The sequence below is a fragment of the Neomonachus schauinslandi genome, chromosome 7, assembly GCF_002201575.2.
Source record: "Neomonachus schauinslandi chromosome 7, ASM220157v2, whole genome shotgun sequence".
Lineage (NCBI taxonomy): Eukaryota > Metazoa > Chordata > Mammalia > Carnivora > Phocidae > Neomonachus > Neomonachus schauinslandi.
The window spans coordinates 55573544-55592394 of record NC_058409.1 but is presented as its reverse complement, the minus strand read 5'-3'; the positions used below and the strand labels follow the sequence as shown (position 1 = coordinate 55592394).

Here is an 18851-nt window from a genome sequence, read left to right as displayed (position 1 = left end):
ATATTATAGGTCTGAGTTGGGTTTGTCGCCTTTGAGGCTGCATGAGAAGACTTTTTTGGTATAAAACAGGGAGGCAATGTAGGGGTTTTGAAAGGGCTGCCTTACTGGGGTACCTGTTGCATAAGAAAGTGATTCTTAGGTGAGTGCTACCGAAGTCTAGCGATGTGCAGAATAATTTCAGAAGCTAGGTGGTGTGGTGTGAGGCAAGAACAAGGGACTGGAGTAACATGACCTTGATTCTAATATCCGCTCCATGTCTTAACTTTCTGAGTGACTTCAATCTTCTTTTAAAATTTTAACGGGCTTATCTGGAAAATGGCAATAGTACTTGCTTTCCCTACCTTAAAGAGATGTTGTGAGGCTGTCATAAGATAAATAGTGAAAGTATCTTCAAAAAGTTAAAGTTGTTTTAGTAAAAAGGTATTTGTAGTAATACATTTGGAAAAATGTTTTTGCAAATCCTTCAGAGGATCTTAAGACGATAGTGTCCGTACAGCATGTGCTTTTTTGTGTCCTTTATAGGTCTCTTGCATGCTTAAGATGTGCAGTACAGGTAATTTTGCTCACATTGTCCAGGCAGAAGCAGCTAAGTACCTTCCCAAGGATAGAGCGTTACGTGAATGAACACCTAGGTAGTACCTCAGCAGCCTCCGCTGTAGGGCCATTCTGTAGCTGTAGTCGCTCTCTCGAGTTGTCGTATTTTAGTGAGGGAAGAAGGTGATGTTAAGGGGTGTGATATGCAGAACTTCCTCTGTACTGGTGGTTGTGTCCTTCTACCTTTTAAATGCTCTGAGCTTTCCTTTGCACGTCAGGGGGCAGTACAGTAGGTAGGACTAAGAGCTAGGAATAGGGAAGGTAACAGTGGCTTTCTGATGGTATAGCCGGGCTGGAAATCTGTTATACTGTGTAGTGGTAAGTACTAATTTTATGCCCATTTCTGAACTTTTCCCCCCACCAGAATGTATTTGCTGCAGTCGGAAGGGGTTTATACGTGTATAACCTTCACATGAAGCGTGTGATTGCTTGCCAGAAAAGTGCCCATGACTCTAATGTCCTGCACATTGCCAAACTTCCGAACAGGTACACGGTCCCATCTGTTCTACAACAAATGAAAGAAACTCACATTTCCCAGCGCCACCAAGGTAATTTCTCAAGTGGCAAAGCTCATCTGGCTCCCTGGTTTGACCTGGTAGGTTCTTTGGGAAATGGAGAATACCCATGGCTGTCTCTAACAGAAGAGTTTGTGGCAAAATGTTATAACATTTACAAGAAGCTGCGTTCAAATGAATTACATTGAATTTGATGATAGGAAGAGATAACGTTAAAATTTGGTATTTATTTAAAAAGACAAAGACTTTTGGGCACTATGTGCTCATTTTTCTTCTTATATTTTCCAGAAACTCATATGTTCATTGTAGTTGTTGACGGCCGGAAAGAAATGGTCATCTCCTTGTGTGAGGCTACTAAGCGTGGGCTTTCCTGTCAGGATAAATTTGGCTGCTGAGTTTCTAGGGATGAAATTACAGGAAGGGAATACTATTTTCTATGCAGGATACTGTTAGTGTTAGAGCTGCCCTGAGAAGAGATACTGTGAGAGGAGGGAAGGGGGGACGGGTCAGGATATTGTGAAAGTGTAATTCATACAGTTTTCGTAAATGTGTTTTACAAAATGGGATGAAGTATTTATCACATTTGAGCCAGTTTAACAGTGTAACGGGTGCCCTTCCCGAGGAGTGCTTTTACTTTGCATTGTAAAGCCATGTTAAATTATGATTTTTATCAGCTCCTGCCCAGAACTAAAGAGAAGCGGTTGAGGGCTCCACTGATTTCTTTCGCTGCAAATTTCGCATTGGCCCTCCATGGCACATTCTCTTTTTATTACTGATTTTCTGTTCTGACAGGCAGTTAATCTCATGCTCAGAAGACGGCAGTGTACGCATTTGGGAGTTAAGAGAAAAACAGCAGCTTGCAGCTGAACCTGTACCAACAGGTGTGTGTCTTTTCTCCTATGAAAGGCAGAAGGCCCATGTTCACATGAAGCATATGCTAGTCGGGATCTTGGATCATATCTTAATATTGCTCTAATGTAGAACTGCCTGGTTTTCTTCATCTCAAGTCAACTAGTATTTTATTGTTTTAAGGGAAACTGTCATTTCTGAACAAATGGCCCGTTGACGTAATTATTCATTTTATATTGTCCAGCATAATGCTTGATACACAAGGAGGATTTGTACCATGAGATACCAAATTCAAGTGTTCTTTCAGCCTGGAAGCATTAATATTGAACTCAGTTTATGGAAAAAAAACACTTTTGTGTTTATATCATAATCTCATGAACTCTTGACCTGCAGGTGTTTGCTTTGCAAAACAAAATCCTGGTTCATTAGCAACCTTTGCCTAAGAAATCAGATGCTGCTACCTCTGGAGTTCCTTCTGGTCATGTGACATGCTAGGATATTGTTTTTGGACACATGTTGCTTTTCATTTATGCTGTTGATAGATCTGTGTTGTGGCTTTTTTTTTTGGACACTGACATTCAGGCCTTTTACTGCTCTCTTTTATTCCCAGTGCCTTTTTGTCATGTTAATACACCTTTACCAGTGGGTGAGTAGGGTCAATAAAAGAGATGAGCAGCAAACCTGGTAGTTAAGATGAAATAACAGATTTACAAAAACCCTAGCTTAGTGTTTCATACCATCCCCTTAGCCCTTGACTAAAGTACAGAACATCTTTGCATTTAAATTTTCTGTTTTTCTGATCTTTAAGTAAAGAGTACAGTAATTTTGGAAATGACCAAAATGATTTTGTTTTTCTAGGTTTTTTTAACATGTGGGGATTTGGAAGAGTGAACAAGCAAGCCAGCCAACCTGTTAAAAAGCAACAAGAAAATTCTCCTCCATGCTCATTGGAGCTTATTGGAGATTTGATTGGACACTCCTCATCTGTGGAGGTATTTTTAATAAGCATGTAAAGGTTTAGGGCATTCATAAAGTCCTATACTTTTTTTTTTTCCGTATGTCTTTGCTGAATCTAAACATGGATAGGTTATAGTATGTGCAATTAAGATCTCCCTTTACAGAGACATGAAGTGAGGAAGCAAGGAATGTGTTGCTTCTAAAAATGGTCTTAATCACCATTATTTATGAGATGGAGACATCGAGAATCAGATGATATGAATCATGTTGAATACCTAACAGTAGTAGAGGGTGCATGGAGGGTTGGGTTATATGTAGAGTTAAAGCCTTGCAGAATGAAATTCAAGGGGCCTTTATCACATTCATGAACAGAGTACTGTTTTTACCTCCTTTTGAAGGATCATATTTTGTTAGCTTTCCTAAGACTTAGGGTCTTGGTTATTGTGCATATATGAAAATACTAGTTGAGAATTGTAAGATGTATACAATTCTACCTTGTGGAAATCCAAATACATTAATATTTACTATATGCACCATTGTTGATAATGAAAGGGAGAGGATTGGAACTGGTAGTAGTATAAGCAGGGCCCTAAGTAATGAATTTCTTAAATTGTTCTTCCCTGTTTCCCAGCCAGGGAGGAACAAATTACTTTTCATTTGAATGTGCATTTATGCTTCGGGGCAGCTGCAGTGCACTTAGCAATCACTGCTTCTGTTTTAGGCAGTATACTAGACACTGGAGTTTACGAAGATACAGGTCATACAGTCCTTGCCCTCCTAGGTCTTCTAGAGGGGAAGGATACAGCCCAAATAAGTTGTTAACCTAAGCTGCTCAGGCAGGCCCAGATGACTGTAGACAGCGAGTGCTCAGGAATTAGAAGGTTGGGGTTGTATGTAAACATACATAGCCTTGTGACCCTGAGTTCCCTAATGTTGGGTATTGGGTCTTGTTTATCTTTGCTTTCCTCTAACACGTAGCGCAGTTGTTTTCCTTTTGTTCTGCTTTTTAACTTTGCTTTCGCTTAGGTGGCTATTGTGTAGTTTGGGATTGGGGAGAACAGAATGTGGTAGAAGCGCAAAGATTGCATCTCCGTGCTGGCACGAGCAGACTGGGTGGGTTGGAGCAGTGGTTTTCTGTGAACAGATACTAGTAGGAGATAAAGCCTGAGAAAGTAGTTTTGCATCAGATTAATTTTGGCTTTATTTTTAAAATAGTAGGTACCCACTAAAGGTTTTTAAATGGTGGGGGTAGGGGCGCCTGGGTGGCTCGGTTGGTTAAACATCTGCCTTTCGCTCAGGTCATGATCTCGGAGTCCTGGGATCGAGTCCTGCATTGGGCTCGCTGCTCAGCAGGGAGTCTCCCCTCTGTGCTCTCTCTCAAGTAAATTAATAAAATCTTTTTTAAAAAAATAAATGGGGTAACCTTCAGAGTGGCATATTTGCCGTAATGTAGACCTGAGGAATTTTCCTGAAAGTGTTGACATTGAAGTTTTTTTTAAATATCTCTGGCTTCTTTGAGAAAAATCTTGGCTCCCTTTTAGGTGCTACCTCCTGAACTTCATTCCTTTTATGTTTTTACCCTTACTCTCTAGCCAACCCTGTTACCTGTAGTATTTTGCTCCCCTCCTTCCCCCTCTTCACTTCAGATCATCAGCTGAGGCCTTATCCTGCTTTGTTCAGAATTGTTATTTCAGAGAGAACTCCCATCCTGTTCTTTGATGTTGTATTTCTCTCCTTCGTTTTACTCTCGCCTTCGCCAGGCTCTGCTCTCTACTGCAGAGGTAGCTCTGCTGCCTTTTCGTGAACACTTTTTTTTTTTATTCTTCTCTTCCAGCCTATTTCTTCACCAGGCATGACCTTCCCTTCATTTCGGAAGTTTTAGGTTTTTGAAGCTTTGACAGTTTCGGTGGTTACTGATCTAGATCCTCTCTTTCTGTGGCAAATCCTAGTGTGAACTACATTTTTTAGTACCTGGTTACATAGTCTTTGTTTCAACTATGATGTGGTTTTCACAACTGAACTAGAGCCTTCTTCATGGTAGGGACCATAGCATATAGATGGCATTCTGTAAATGCTTATGGATTAGAGAGCTCAAGCCAGTGTTTATCTTGCAGAATTTTGCAAGATATCTTGCAGAGTTTTGACATTTTACTGGTAGCCATTTGTCCATAAATAATGAGGGAGGTATAACTGATGAAGCAGTTCTGGGAGGACTTCTGACATAATCTTAAAACAAATACCTGAAGAATTAGATTATAGTAAAACTGAAGAAGATAGGTATTGTAGTTCTGATTATTAAAATACAAGATAATGCTAGGTCTAGCATTACACAACTTGTCCTGAAAAATGAGTTTTATATTCAGATTCAAATAAGTCTGCAAGTTAACTATCTTACAAGCATATGTTAGTCTCGCCTTTTCTCTTTGAAGTTCCTATAATCAGGTGGCTTTAAATTTCTTTACAGATGCTTCTGTACTTTGAAGATCATGGACTAGTGACATGCTCTGCTGACCATCTCATTATTTTGTGGAAAAATGGAGAAAGAGAATCTGGATTGCGCAGTTTAAAATTATTTCAAAAGTTAGAGGAGAATGGTGGCTTATATCTTGCTGTCTAGTTGAAGAAATTTGGAACACATGTGCATGAACCTTGAACATCAAATATAGGGTAATACTCAAATTTGTAATGTATTATTTTTTTAAAGAGTTTAAGTAATCTCCACCCCCAGTGAGGGGCTCAAACTCACAACCCCCAGATCAAGAGTTGCAAGTTGTTTCTCAGGTATTAACATTCACAAGAGAATACACTGCAAGTTTTTTGTTTGACTTTTCACAGCAGTAACCTGAAACCACTGAGGAAATGGGTCTAATTTCAGCAGTGAATTTTCAGAAAGTATTCAGATCAGAGCACAAATATTGGTAAAGAATTTTAGCCTAGTGTCCGTATAGAAAATTTTTTTAAAATAACACTTAAATTGTATGAGCTTACGTTTAATGAAAAAAGTGCTCAGAACCTCTCACTTGATTTAGTATAATTTCGTTGCCTCTAATTACATTCTTACTCATCACGAAAATTTTTTAAAAAGTTACATGTACTTTCATTTAGGCCTTTCTGAATTTTGAAGTACCTGGCTTTATTCTCAAAATGAGTATTTTAACTATACCTGTTTTTAAAAAACTTATGAGCCTACTTTAAAAAATATAATAATTATAGAAGATATTTTGGGATAAAAATGAAAAATCCACTGAAAAACAGGTAGGACGTAGCACATCTTGAATTTACACCTTGAGACCTCCAGGAGATTGTGTTGCTGCTCAAGGGGTGTGTGCTGGGTTTGAGCTGCTTCATTTGAATCTAGACCCGGTGAAGAGGTGGAAATAGAACAGCATAACTGTGGCATTCGTTAGAAGTTTTATTTTGTTCTTTGGTTTTCCTTAGAGCCTGTTGGATTAAGAATCTGTGTGATAAATATATCCTACCTCCTACAGATTCCCTGGTCTTTAGTAACTAATTAAGAATGTTCTATGAGCAAACTTGAGTCTTTTACTGTTTAATTCCAACTTTTTTTGTTGGTGGTGCCAAGTAATTTGTTTAAATGCTTTTGTTGTGTTTTAGTTTAGCTACTACAATTCCTATAAACTCAGATCAATAGGAATCTTACCAGGGTGTATTTTTTGCCCCCATGTGAATTGGCCGAATAGCGATTAGCTAGATTGGGACCGGACCAGCACCTAGCCCTCATATATGCCAGGGATGAGAGCTAGATCAGTAAAGAGGTACGGTGTTTCCCAAGTCAGAGACTGGAGCCACAAGTACCTGATTGATCTTACCATTCCTCCAATATGAAATACTTGAGAAAGGCTTCATTTGTGTAGTTACTTGCTGTGACCACTCAGATTTAATCCTCTTTATCACCCTACCAGCCTTAGAACAGAATATTCTTTCTCCCCTTTGGTACTAAAGAATAAAAATTAAAAAAGAAAGTGGAGTTATTCTTAAAGTGCTGATCAAAGAATCCTGTTATGATGTTGGAAGACTGATCCTTCTCCTTTGCTCTCTGCCGATTCACCTGTTCATCCCACTCATCTCTAATGGAATTTTTACAAATTGTTTTTACTAGTTTTCTCTTTGACCATTGCTTCCACAACTACCTCCAGACTGGAAGAGCTAAGGTCATCTATGCCAGACCGATGCCCTCATGTTAGGAATGAGGAAACTGAGGCCCAGGCAGGTAAGGCCTTGCAATTAGCCCTATTCCATCAGATTGTTGATCACTTTAGTTAGGTATCTCTGAGTCATTTTCAGGCTTTAAAATTTTACTCAATAGCTGGACTTTCTTCTGTTACTAGCTAGCTTTTTCTTTGTTCAAGTTGTTTTCTTGAGTTGTCGAAGACCTCTTCCATGAACCATACAAGGAATTCATAGATTTTTAACTGTTTTATTTCCTAACAGTTTTTGGGTTAGTAATCTATTCCCACGGAGTGACAGAAACTATAGGTGAGTTGGGAGCAACCAGTACAAATCCTCTTATCTGTCTGGAGGGAAGCCCCCCACTCAGGAAGATGGGAGCTTCTACGAGGGCTCAGACTTGATGGCTGCTCAGTAGTTGTATGTAGACTGCTGCTAGAAGTTGACCTTGAAGCACCCCAAGTAACACTATGTAGTGGGCCTTGTCATTTTTATTTAAAAATCCCCTATTACCTCCCTCTCTGGCTGTCTTCACATAATACAAGCAAGAGCCTAAGTTTCAGGGGCACTGTATCTTTCCTTTCTCAGCCGGAGGCTTGTTGTTTGCCCCCAAGACTAACCAGTCCTGACTTAGGAAGCAAATTTGAAAATCTAAAATTGGAAGTAAATAATGACTTCGAATTATAAAACATTGTTGCCTCTACAAGAATGACCTTATAACTAACTTCTAGTGAAGTAGTAGTCTTAATGTGACTTCTACCTATATTAGAGTGCATTCTTCTCAAACAGTAGGGGGGTCCCTTCAACACAGAATGTTTTAGTAAACAACTAAGTATAAAGAGGCATTTATAATAGTTTATACCTGCTGAAAGACTATATGGGAGAAGGCAATATTTAGTTAGCAATTCAGAGGATTACACACTGATTAAGATCATAGCTGTGCTAAAAGCTTTGGTACCTGGCAATCTTAAAGCCTTTAAGTTCTTATGAAATTAATTTGACATTACAGGGAGTAAGCTGTAACATTCATACAGAAAAAATGTTACTTACCGAATGGAACTGAAAGCGACAGGGCAAGGTAAAGATTGTCCTTGTCTGGAGCAAGCTTCTGAAGCCTAGGCAAGTTATTTAGTTCTTTAAAATGGGATTTTGACATCCTGACTTTAATGTGTCTGAAAGTAAAGTGTGTGACTCATGAAATAAAGGACAGTAAAGCGAAATTCTGAAATAATGAAAAGTTTAGGCCAAAGAGATAAAATAAAAACAGCTGTTGGGAATGAAAAATGGCTGTAGGAATTTAGTTACAAGTACTTCACAAAAACATTTTCATCACATTTACATAGTGCAGCATTACAACACAGAGCTAGCTGCTGTCCTGACCAAGCACATTCGCTTTTCTAACAAAAATAATTTAGATACATTTCTTTACGTGGAATTGTCATATATGATTTCATTTTTTGGTACAAAACATAGAAAAAAAACATTGGCACATTATGTAGTGATAAGTCATTTTTTTCTTCCCATGTACTGGTTTCAAGTGTTCTACATTCCAATTTTCATTTGAAAAAAGTAACTACTATTCAACTAATTCAGCCTCTGTTTATACCTCTTAAAAATGCAGCAGGGAGTACAGAGGATTTGAAAAGGAAGATACTTTGTTTACTGAGTTTGATATTTACAACACAAAGAGAAGGGTTGTTTGGTAAAAGAGAAAGGAAAATCTCAAGTCTGACTTCATGTAGATCACAGAAAGTTTTCAAAAGAGGTGTATAAAAATATGCACTTGTGCTTTAGAAGCTTTTAGCATACAATTAAGAGCATAAAATAGTATTTACTGCTTCCCCTTATGCCTATTTTCTGATCTATTTACACATCTTGCAGTCTTGTCTTTTTTACATCATTAAAGCAAAGTGGCAAGGTCTCAAATATAGATAGGTTAAAAACATCTGAACCTTGAAACTGCCCCATCCCTCCCCCAAATATATATGTATAGATGGTACACGGCACAACCTACTCCATGGACTGACTTTAGAGTGCTTTAATAAAAATTTTAAACAGCAAACGTATATAAATTTTTTTTTTTTTTAAAAAGCTTATCCAAGGGCATTCAAATTTAATGGCTTTTATATACTCACCATAGTGCCTTGTGACTGCCTCTGTAAACCAGGAATAAGGGAAGCTCTTGGATTGCACCCCCCAAACAAGGTGTCAGTCCCTTGCCCATCATGAAGGGCTTTGTGTTAGGCTGAATGCCTCTTCTAGGAAGGAGGGCCACACAGCCACACAGGCTGCTGCTACCGGTCTACAGCAGGCACTCACCAGGCCAAGGCAGTGGTTGGCCTTGGGTGTCACTCCACTGAGCAAAGGAACTGCTTAGCCATAGAGGCGGTGAAACTAACTCGTTTATCAGTAATTTGGTCCTAGTTGTTTTGCTCATTTTTTTTCTTACGTATTATGAATCCTTCAGCCTGAGACTCTTGAGGAAAACAGTCAAGCTAAACAGTGACGCTGACTTTTATGGTAAGAGACGAGCTGAACACTAGCTAAGCTACTTTGTCATCCAGCAAGATGGGCTCACAGGCACCAAGTCTTTGCTGCGTGTGTCCTGCTAGTTATAGTAAATGAGCTCCATGGTTTGATGAGGACAGACAGGGTGACAACAGGACAAAGGATTTTTGCCCTGTGTTTATTCTGTCACTTCAGTGTTCAAAAGAACATGTATTTTTCTTCATGGAATGTAACTTTCTAAAAATGCAGTTTGGGGACTTGGATGATTCAGAGTCCAATATTAAACACCATCTCTTTGGGGCGCCTGGGTGGCTCAGTCATTAAGCGTCTGCCTTCAGCTCAGGTCATGATCCCAGGGTCCTGGGATCAAGCCCCGCATCGGGCTCCCTGCTGAGCAGGAAGCCTGTTTCTCCCTCTCCCACTTCCCCTGCTTGTGTTCCTGCTCTCGCTATCTCTCTCTGTCAAATAAATGAATAAAGTCTTTAAAAAACAACAACAACAAAAAAACACCATCTCTTTAACCTACACCTGTCCTTTTCACTAGAAAGGAATGCCTCTTATTTACATCACTGTGATTCACAGTGCCCTTTGCAGATCACGAGGTCCCCTTCTGTCTTGGCTCTAGCTGTCAGATGGAAGCCTCAGACTTTTGCACTTGAGGTCATCTAATGTCTTCCAGTGTTTGTAGTTATCAGCCAGATGTTGCATCAGGCCTGGCAGATGGGCAAAGGCTGCAAGGACATCAAAGGATCACAAGTTAGGTGGCCGGAACATGTGCGAGACTGGGGCTCTGTGGGACAGATTGGGGCTCAGAAGTGGAAGAGAGGTACCGTAGTGCGCACACCAGCGTGAGAAGTAAGTTGTTAACACTAGCTTCTGAAATACAAACAGGCCCTTGCAGTTAAAAATTAAAGCGCCACTTACCAGCAACATTACAGAATGTATTCAGTCTACTCTAAGTCACAGATTCTGTCAGTATTCTTTCTAGAGGTTCTCCAAGGACAGGCTAAAACTGTTGCAAGCTTTGGAAACCTATGCTTCCCAGAGGTTAAGACTTGGTGCTGCAGTTTTCAAACATCCATTGAGTTTTCAAGGTGCTGGGCATGCAGAGTGCACATGCGCCCCACCCCATCTGGCTCCAAACAGCTGACAGCTAACTTTTCACACACACACAACCAAAATTAACATTTCACTTACACCTTTAGGCCCAACTTGTGTCATTAACAAAATATTCTGTTGGGGGGGGGGGGGGTGTGACAGAACAACTTACCATCCCAAGCATCAAACATGTCTGTTATGAAGTAGTCAATGAAGGAGATTTGGGATTTGGGGATGCTGCAGGTGTTCCGGTCAAACACTGGCATCACCACAGGGAGCCCCTGTCTCTTCTCCTCATCAGTCTACAAGAAATGAGAACACACACAGGGCTGGGGCACCTGAGGAGCTGTCCCAGGAGCATCTCCTCATTTCTCAGAACAACTCTGAACATGGGTCCTCATCCAATTGTAAGTATGAAGACATAGGTTCAGGAAGCTCCCGAGGCTTACGTAAGTCAACCACCTGATGAGCGGGGGTGACTAAAGGCAGGTCTTCTGACTCTGAAGTCTCTTGTAGGATACCAGAGCCCCTCCTGAAGCACCGATCTCAGGATTTTTTTTTTTTTTTTTTTAAGATTTATTTATTTGACAGAGCGAGAGAAGGAACACGAGCAGGGGGAGTGGGAGAGGGAGAAGCAGGCTTCCCGCCGAGCAGGGAGCCCGACGTGGGGCTCGATCCCAGGACCCTGGGATCATGCCCTGAGCCGAAGGCAGACGCTCAACGACTGAGCCACCCAGGCGCCCCTGATCTCAGGATTCTTAACCCTTTCTGGAGATGTTTCCAAAGTCCTACTAGTGCCACCAAATGCCACCACAAATGGAATACTGCTCTTTACAGTGAGGGTGCAGAAGCGATGGCGGGGGTGTGAAAGGGCTTAGGCCTTGGCGTGAATCAAGGCACTGCCACCAAACTGTACCAGGAGTCACTGTATTCTTGACTATCACGTGCCTGAAGTTTAAAAAGCCAGTTCTACTTACCAATATCCTCATTAGAGCAGTAGGAATTATTAATATTAATACATTTTGACCTCTGAGTGTATGTCCTTTTAAAATTCTCTGTTGTGACAAAATGGCAAGTACACTGAAGCCCTCACACTGCCTACCACAGTATAATGAGGTTGTCTGGAGGAAAAGCATTTACGCAGTTGAGCTGAAGCAGGCTCCTTGTTCTATTTTTACTTGAAAGAAGGACAAACTGTGATTGTTCAGGTTTGGGTACTGGTCATGTGGCTCTCTCAAGGAGTGTGTCAGTCTGAGAATTTTGCACAGTAGAGTGTGTGTTTATTTGTGTAAGGCCAGCCTGTACTGAGCTGAATATTAAGATCCCCATTTTCCTGATGGTGTGCTGAACCAGAGGCCAGCTGATCAGAGGCTTCGTTTCTGACTTTTGATTTTTAGGCCACAGTGCTTGTGAACATTAGTACATTCCTTTTTGGGAGAAGGACACCTGAACAAGAAACTTACATTAAATAACTTAAAAGTGCTTCTTTCCCATTCTCCATTCCCGTACTTAGAGAATAATTACGAGTAGGATTTTAAGCCCTCTCTAGGGGTCCTGGGAGGTCCATTAATGGCCTCCTACCAGCTTTTGGCTCAGCTTGCTCATTTCAGGTTAATCGATAAAGGCATCTTTAAAATCTCCACTATTGTTCAAGGAGTAGTTTGGATTTTTTACTCTTACCCCTTCTCTCTGGCAAGCTCAGAACTGCCTGTCCTACTTTCCTTCACTTCAGGAGCTCATCTTTCCGGCCTTGAAAGCTGCAGTTAACTTACTGAGTACTTACTTGACTGGTCATGCCCCCGCCAGCCCTTCTGGACACAATGAGCCATTCTTTACCCTGACTTCATGGTACACTCAGCCACACTGGCCCTCCCACAGTGCAGGGCTTGTAACTGTGTGTGTGTTTCTGTCTGTCACACACATGCACCTCAGCCCTAGAGCCTCTTCCCTGGAAGTAGGCCTGTATTTCAGAAGGCATCTTGTGGTCTACTAATTTCTGGATTTTTTTTCCTTCAACTCCTTCACACTGGCAAAGTGAACTACATATTGCTACTCTCCTTATATAAAAATTCTATTTTTCTTCCTTACTAATTTTACACAGGATACTTTCTCCCCCAGAAAGTCCTTTCCTATTTCCATATATCTAAATCTTTTCAAAAAACAAAAACACAACTTTAATAATACCATTTCCCTCAAAGCTGCTTTTTTTTTGATCATCTAGGAAACATATCTGAACTCAGATAGCACTTAGCATACCTCCTTTAGAGATACTTCCTATTTTTAGCGATGTGTGGACCTATCTATGTCTACACCTCTCCCCTACAGTTTATGAGCTGCCCATGAGTGGGAGTGTGTCGTGCTCCTATCTGTGTCCCCACAGGGCTCAGTGGAGAGAAGAATAACCTGGTAAGTGAATGGATGGTAGCCCAGTTTTTGTGAAAGTTCAGGATCTCACATTTTGATGATGAAACGGTACTTCCAAAGGCTCAGTTTATCACCCTTTCTCCTAGAATGACTTTGGTCAGTGACCAGCCACATCACTCACTCTTGGAAGGAACCAGAAGTCTACTCTGGGCCGGGGCTTTCCAGGGAGGATTCATTTATTAATTGATGGCTACTCGACTGGAAAATCTCCAGAGTTCCATGACCTGGAGCCATTTCCAGAAGAGAAGTGGAGCTTCCCTAGAGAGGTGGTGTACCTGTGCAAAATACTCCTCAGAGATCCTCCCAGCCCATTCGATGCACAGGTCCAGGGGGCGACAAGGGTTGGCTACATCAGCACACTTGATCATCATACGCTTGATCAGGATTTGGTTTTCAGGAAAGTTCTTCCCAGTAGGGTTGCATTCACAGTCACTGCCCTCAATCTGGAAAACAGATGGTCACATTAGGGTTAAAATGATGTTATGACCACAGGGACCAGACATTAGATGGTCAGCACCCAGGCCCATTTAGACGTGACTGGGACTCAAGTTTTCCCATCCTTAATTCCATATATAATACACTGACCTATCCTTGTACAAAAATAACCTCAGTCGAGACAAAAACAGTTTAAAACCTCAAACTCCCTATCACCACTCATCCAGTCCCTCGCTGCCATGCTCTTCCCCAGAGGTAACTATTACAAGCAGGGTTTGGATTTGTTTTTAATACTTTGTTATGTCATTTTCAAGGAGAGTTTTTCTCCTGATTTTATCAGGATGTGTAAAAGCAACTTCCAGGTTTAAAAAAAATCTATTAAAGATAGGAAAGAACACATACATATGGCCCTTCAATCATTTCTTCACTTATTTCTACTTCTTATGCCTGCTCTCTCCTATTACTTCTGTCCCATCCTTTCCCGCTTTGTTTCTTTCTCTTAAGGCATCCGTCCACTCAGGCTTTCCTGGCTGCCGCTGAGTGGTGGTGAGTCATGAGCCATGTACATTCTGGGGGGGGGGGGGGGGGGGTAAAGAGCAGAAAGTGGCCTGGGGCTGGATGGGGTGTATTCAGTCCTGTTTAGAAAGACCGGTTATGCAGGAGTACAGACCTAGTGACCAATGTCAGGGGTCCTGAGCCAAGTGGCCAGCTCTGTGACTAGGCTTACATAAATGCAACAATAAGCCAATTACACAAAACCTGGAAGATTGCTATTTTCTGCTTGCAAAGACATCAGATTGTGTGAAAACACATTTCCAGAGCTCTGCCAAGCTGAAAAATTGCATGACATTTTAAGGGTTTTTGTTTTGAGACTAGACCTATTTATTAAACATCAGTGGACAGAATTATGTTCTGAAGGTTATTCTTTTGATTACTTACCACTGGTAAAATACTGCTTACAGTAGACACTGTGGTAAATGATAAATCTCAACACAGAGCTGCTGGGAGCTTATTTTAATAGGTGAATTTCCTCAACTCTAAATTCTGTATAAGTCTCTTTTTAGGAGACTTGGCATTATGCTGTGGGACCCCTGGGGGATGAAGTAGAACAAGTGAGGTGGAACTGTCCATCTACGCTGGTCATGTGAAGGGTCCTACACAAACAGTCTCCTTACTGATCATCAAGTTACTTTTAAGACAACCGTTCATCATCCATCCACATACGCAACCTCTTCTCAATGGAAATGAGCATAAAGCTTTCCTAATTTTACAGGGCTATGAACAGCTTCATGGTTTCGGAGGTCAGTTGAACTCATTTTAAAACAACAGAGATGTGAACGTTCTGTGCATGTTTCTAAAACCCAAGTTTGGAAGGGCTTTAAGGCAGGACTAGGGTGTATCAGTAAATTTTAAAAAGGAAAAATGACATAAATGCTTTTGTTTTCAACTAGCACTCACAGTTTGACTCTATGGAGTCTTTAGGTACTGATGTTTTTAATGCAAGTCAGCAGAAATACAGTTCTTTAAAATATCCACTTTTTTTCCTAATACTAAATTTCAGCTTCTATTTTATTTTTTTATTTTATTGAATTTTAATTCCAGTATAGTTAATATACAGTGTTGAATCACTATATTGTACACCTGAAACTAACAGTTGTATACATCACTCAAGTGTTCATCAGGGCGAGTGTGCTCTTTTATCCCCATCACCTATTTCCCCCCCTTCCTTCCATCCACATCCCCTCTGGTAACCACCAAGTTTGTTCCCTATAGTTAAGAGTGTTTCCTGGTTTGTCTCTCTTTTTTAAAATAGCCACTTTTGAGGTCTCAAATGACAGAAAATTAGAAAGGGCTTTGGATCCTCTAAAATACCCCCATTTAGGCTAGCCTCCGCTGTCTGCAGGCCTGTCTGTCTTACTCTTTGGGCCTACCACCTCCTGTCACCATGGGCCTTATCTCAGGACCTTTCTTTCAAGGAGTTCAGGGTTACTGTGGCCAGCACTTCCAGCCCTTCTTCACCAACTCCGAGCAGATAACCACCTTGTATTCAGGATGAAGAGAAAGTGTGTTGAGGCCAGAGTAGCCTCTAATGGAAATAATACTCGGATGTATCTTATTACAGGGGAAATGCTTACCTCAGCTGCCATTGGCTTATTGATGCTGTTCACAAATTTGTTCACATGTTCAAAGTGTTTGGTCATCTCTGTTGCTAAAACCATGTCAATAATAGCCTGGCGCAGTGTTCGATAATGGGTCCTAAAATAACCAGAAGACAAAGAGCCTTGTTCATATCAGGTCCAGAATGAGAACTGTTCTGCTACCATTTCACCACACTTCCACAGTGTGGGAGGAAGCTGGGGGCACGGAGTTGAGAACTGAGTGCAGATCATCAAGTTTACCTGCTCCTCTTCCCAGTAAGCCAGGACCTGTTGACGCCATTCCATGGGCCCCAGTACAGCTGACCCTTGTAGGACACGTGTGTGTGTGTGTGTGAGAGAGAGAGAGATGTCACGTAGTAGGCACTTATTTTACAAAGTAGTTTCCTTCTACCGTCCCGTGGCAACACAGAAACAGCCAGGTGGAAGGAAATGACAAGTTCCTGCCCGGCAAGACTGGTGGCTCAGACACGGAGATTTCTGTTACAGAGACTTGTCTGTACTCCTTTAGCTGGTGGCATTGGAATAATGTTTTCCCATGAATAAGTGATTCTCTAAGTTAGATAGAAGGGGCAATGCATGGAGCAACAAACCTGCCCAAAATTACTCTCCAGTTCCTATCATCTTTTTCTAACTTCCAGGAGCCAGAACGGAGAGCTGAGTAAAATTGGCTCTTGGAGAAAATTCTTTCAGTGAAAGTTCTAAAAACAGTCCTTGACACTGATGAAACGTTCTGAAGGTGGAATAACTGGTCTCCATGTTTTCTCAGATTTCTGGAAACTAAAGAGTTGGGTTCCTGTTGACGCATTGTCCCTGAGGCCAGAGTGAGCTCTGTGCTCTGTGCATGCTTGGCCCTCCAGAAGTCTGCTGCTCTGCGGGAACTAGCCGTAGCCTGACTGCAGGGTTAGGGCAGCTGACAGGAATTGCTCCTGTCTGTTCCCAGCTGTCCCACTCTGCCCAGATGGGAGTACAACGGCCAGGAAGGGGGAAGCCTGTCCAACCCTTTGGGCTCTAACAACTCTGCTGGGACCTGTCAAACAACACTATCTCCTCATGTGTTACGTTTTTAAGGGGCAAACATTGAACTGGGGAAAGATGAGGAAGGATGCATCTTCCTTGAGTTAACAAAAGGAGGGATGTCCTCCTGGGAGGGTAAAAATATCTGCTGTACTTACTAGTAAGACAATATTTTAAGTATTTTGTGGTATGTAAAACGTGTCCATGAACCCACTGAAAACCAAACGAAATTCAGAAAGATGAAAGCAGTCTGAAAAGTACAGGTAAGCTTTTAAGGGCAAGATTACTATTTTGTTGTCTGATACAGTGGTCCAACTATTGTTATTTCTCCTTGTCCTTACCCTACGAAGCAGCTAAGTACTTGGAGAAGTTAGGGAAAACGGAATTTCCCACTTATACTTCACAAACCTGAGCACAGGAACCCAAGCACAACCAACCTGTCAATGTTCTTGAAAATGTTGCACTTGCTGTCCTTGGCTGTGAGCTGGAAAGCCAGTGCCGTGTGGTGGCTCTCCAGGACAGCGGTGTCGTTATAGAGCACGGCGAGTTCACTGCCTGCATTGCACAGGAAGGAGTTGGTCCTTCCTGGGTGATCCACGTCATGCACTGTGGCGGCGATCAGTGCTGCCACCTCATCCAGCTGATCAAGGCTTCCCTGGGGCCACGGGGAGGCAAGGTTGAACGTTATCCACTGGATGTCAGAGACCTACACTCCTGTCTGACCCTCAGGAGGGACAGGATCATCAGAATATTTTCTTAGCCTGATGAGCCTTCTCTGACTTTCTAGAAATTGAGAGGCTACCTAGGATATGCAGCATAGTGGAATATCTGGAGGGAAACCGAAATCTGAGCTGTGCCGTATGACAGATATATTAAAATGGATGCCTAAATCCTGGCACCCACCCGCTCCAGTTCTTTCCAGGAAGAAGCCAAACAGGCCTTTTCAAATGCTGGCCCGGGGGTATTGCTATGACACTTCCCCATGGGTGGAGAGAACACAGAGTGGCCTACGGTCACAAGTAGTACTTATTTTATGTGCTTACTTATGCAAAGAATGAGAGAATGGCAGTAAATGGCACACATACATCAGAACTCTTCACACAGAGGTAAAAGGATGCGAGCCAAGCAGTACAGGAGAACCAAGGACAAGAAAAAGAATTTCCCCAGGACAACTAAGGTTAAGGCAGCTCTCGCAGTTAAAAACAAAATTCAGCTCTAAGCTAGCAGGTGGCAAAGGAGAAAGGGAGACCCTCTTTCTTAAGCTCTTGTTATGTAATCTGAGAACACAAACCAGAGCATAAGGGCATACAAATGTTTTCTCAGATTACAGCTTTAGGAGGAGGTTATTAAATGGACGACTATCTCGTACGAGATCCTATACCTTAGGACTTCATTCAGTAATCTTTTATTACAGGCTTCCTGGGCTCTAGTTAGTGGAGTGCTGGCACCACAATGATGAACTACACTGGCATGCCTTCTGCACTGATGGGGTTGACGGGTTAGTGGGAAAGGCACAAATCACACACACAGAAGTAAAAGTAACTGAATCTCTGAGCTCAAGAGCCCCTTCCAGCCCAATTCTCCAAGGTTCCTTGCAGTTCTACATTTTCTGCCGAGACTCAGAATTAGAAGATGTCTTTGGAATTGTAAGTATATGAAAGCCTTAGCCTTGTTTCCAGATCGACTTGAGCAATTCAATCAGATTTTGAAGACACTAACAGAACTCACAATTAAAAAGAGAATTCTTAGAGGAGGGAGAGTAAGGAAGATGACAGGGTGACCAAGAACTCCCTGACTCATCAAGCATTTAATCTCTATTTTTCTAGAGTGGTTCTGCTTGAGTGAGGTTAATCTCCAACTCTGGACTGCAGGGGCTGCCAGCACTTTGGTCTTGGCATTCGTGCTTGAGGACTTGTCCTGCACTGGCCGTGTGCAGCCTCAGCGGGGCAGTATCTCATGCAGTGTGTGGTGCAGGACTGTGAGCCCGGAGTAGGGAGCTGGAAGGGCCGTGGCTCCTCCAAGAAGGGGCTATACAAACCTAGGCTCACGTCACCTTTCTAAACCGTAGGTGATAAAGATCTTCAAAAGCATCACTCGTGGACCACATTCT

General features: G+C 41.8%; 2 protein-coding genes across 13 annotated transcripts in view; one reads left to right on the top strand and one right to left on the bottom strand.

Annotated features, from left to right (window-relative positions):
- WDR41 (WD repeat domain 41) overlaps window positions 1-6572 on the top strand; it is a 47527-nt gene extending 40955 nt beyond the window's left edge. For all 3 annotated transcript variants that reach the window (XM_044916705.1, XM_021699966.1, XM_021699959.1), the window contains 4 exons: window positions 959-1080; window positions 1902-1990; window positions 2817-2950; window positions 5380-6572. In XM_044916705.1, the coding sequence (XP_044772640.1) occupies window positions 959-1080; window positions 1902-1990; window positions 2817-2950; window positions 5380-5532 (498 nt within the window). In that variant the 3' untranslated portion in view covers window positions 5533-6572. The remainder of the gene's footprint in view (window positions 1-958; window positions 1081-1901; window positions 1991-2816; window positions 2951-5379) is intronic.
- A 3660-nt stretch (window positions 6573-10232) lies between these two features.
- The window catches only part of PDE8B (phosphodiesterase 8B), a 218585-nt gene continuing 209966 nt past the window's right edge, over window positions 10233-18851 (bottom strand). For all 10 annotated transcript variants that reach the window (XM_021699983.1, XM_021699974.1, XM_021699992.1 and 7 more), the window contains 5 exons: window positions 17179-17396; window positions 15704-15824; window positions 13409-13576; window positions 10882-11011; window positions 10233-10342 (listed from right to left, as the gene is read on the bottom strand). In XM_021699983.1, coding sequence (XP_021555658.1) covers window positions 10233-10342; window positions 10882-11011; window positions 13409-13576; window positions 15704-15824; window positions 17179-17396 — 747 coding nt within the window. The remainder of the gene's footprint in view (window positions 10343-10881; window positions 11012-13408; window positions 13577-15703; window positions 15825-17178; window positions 17397-18851) is intronic.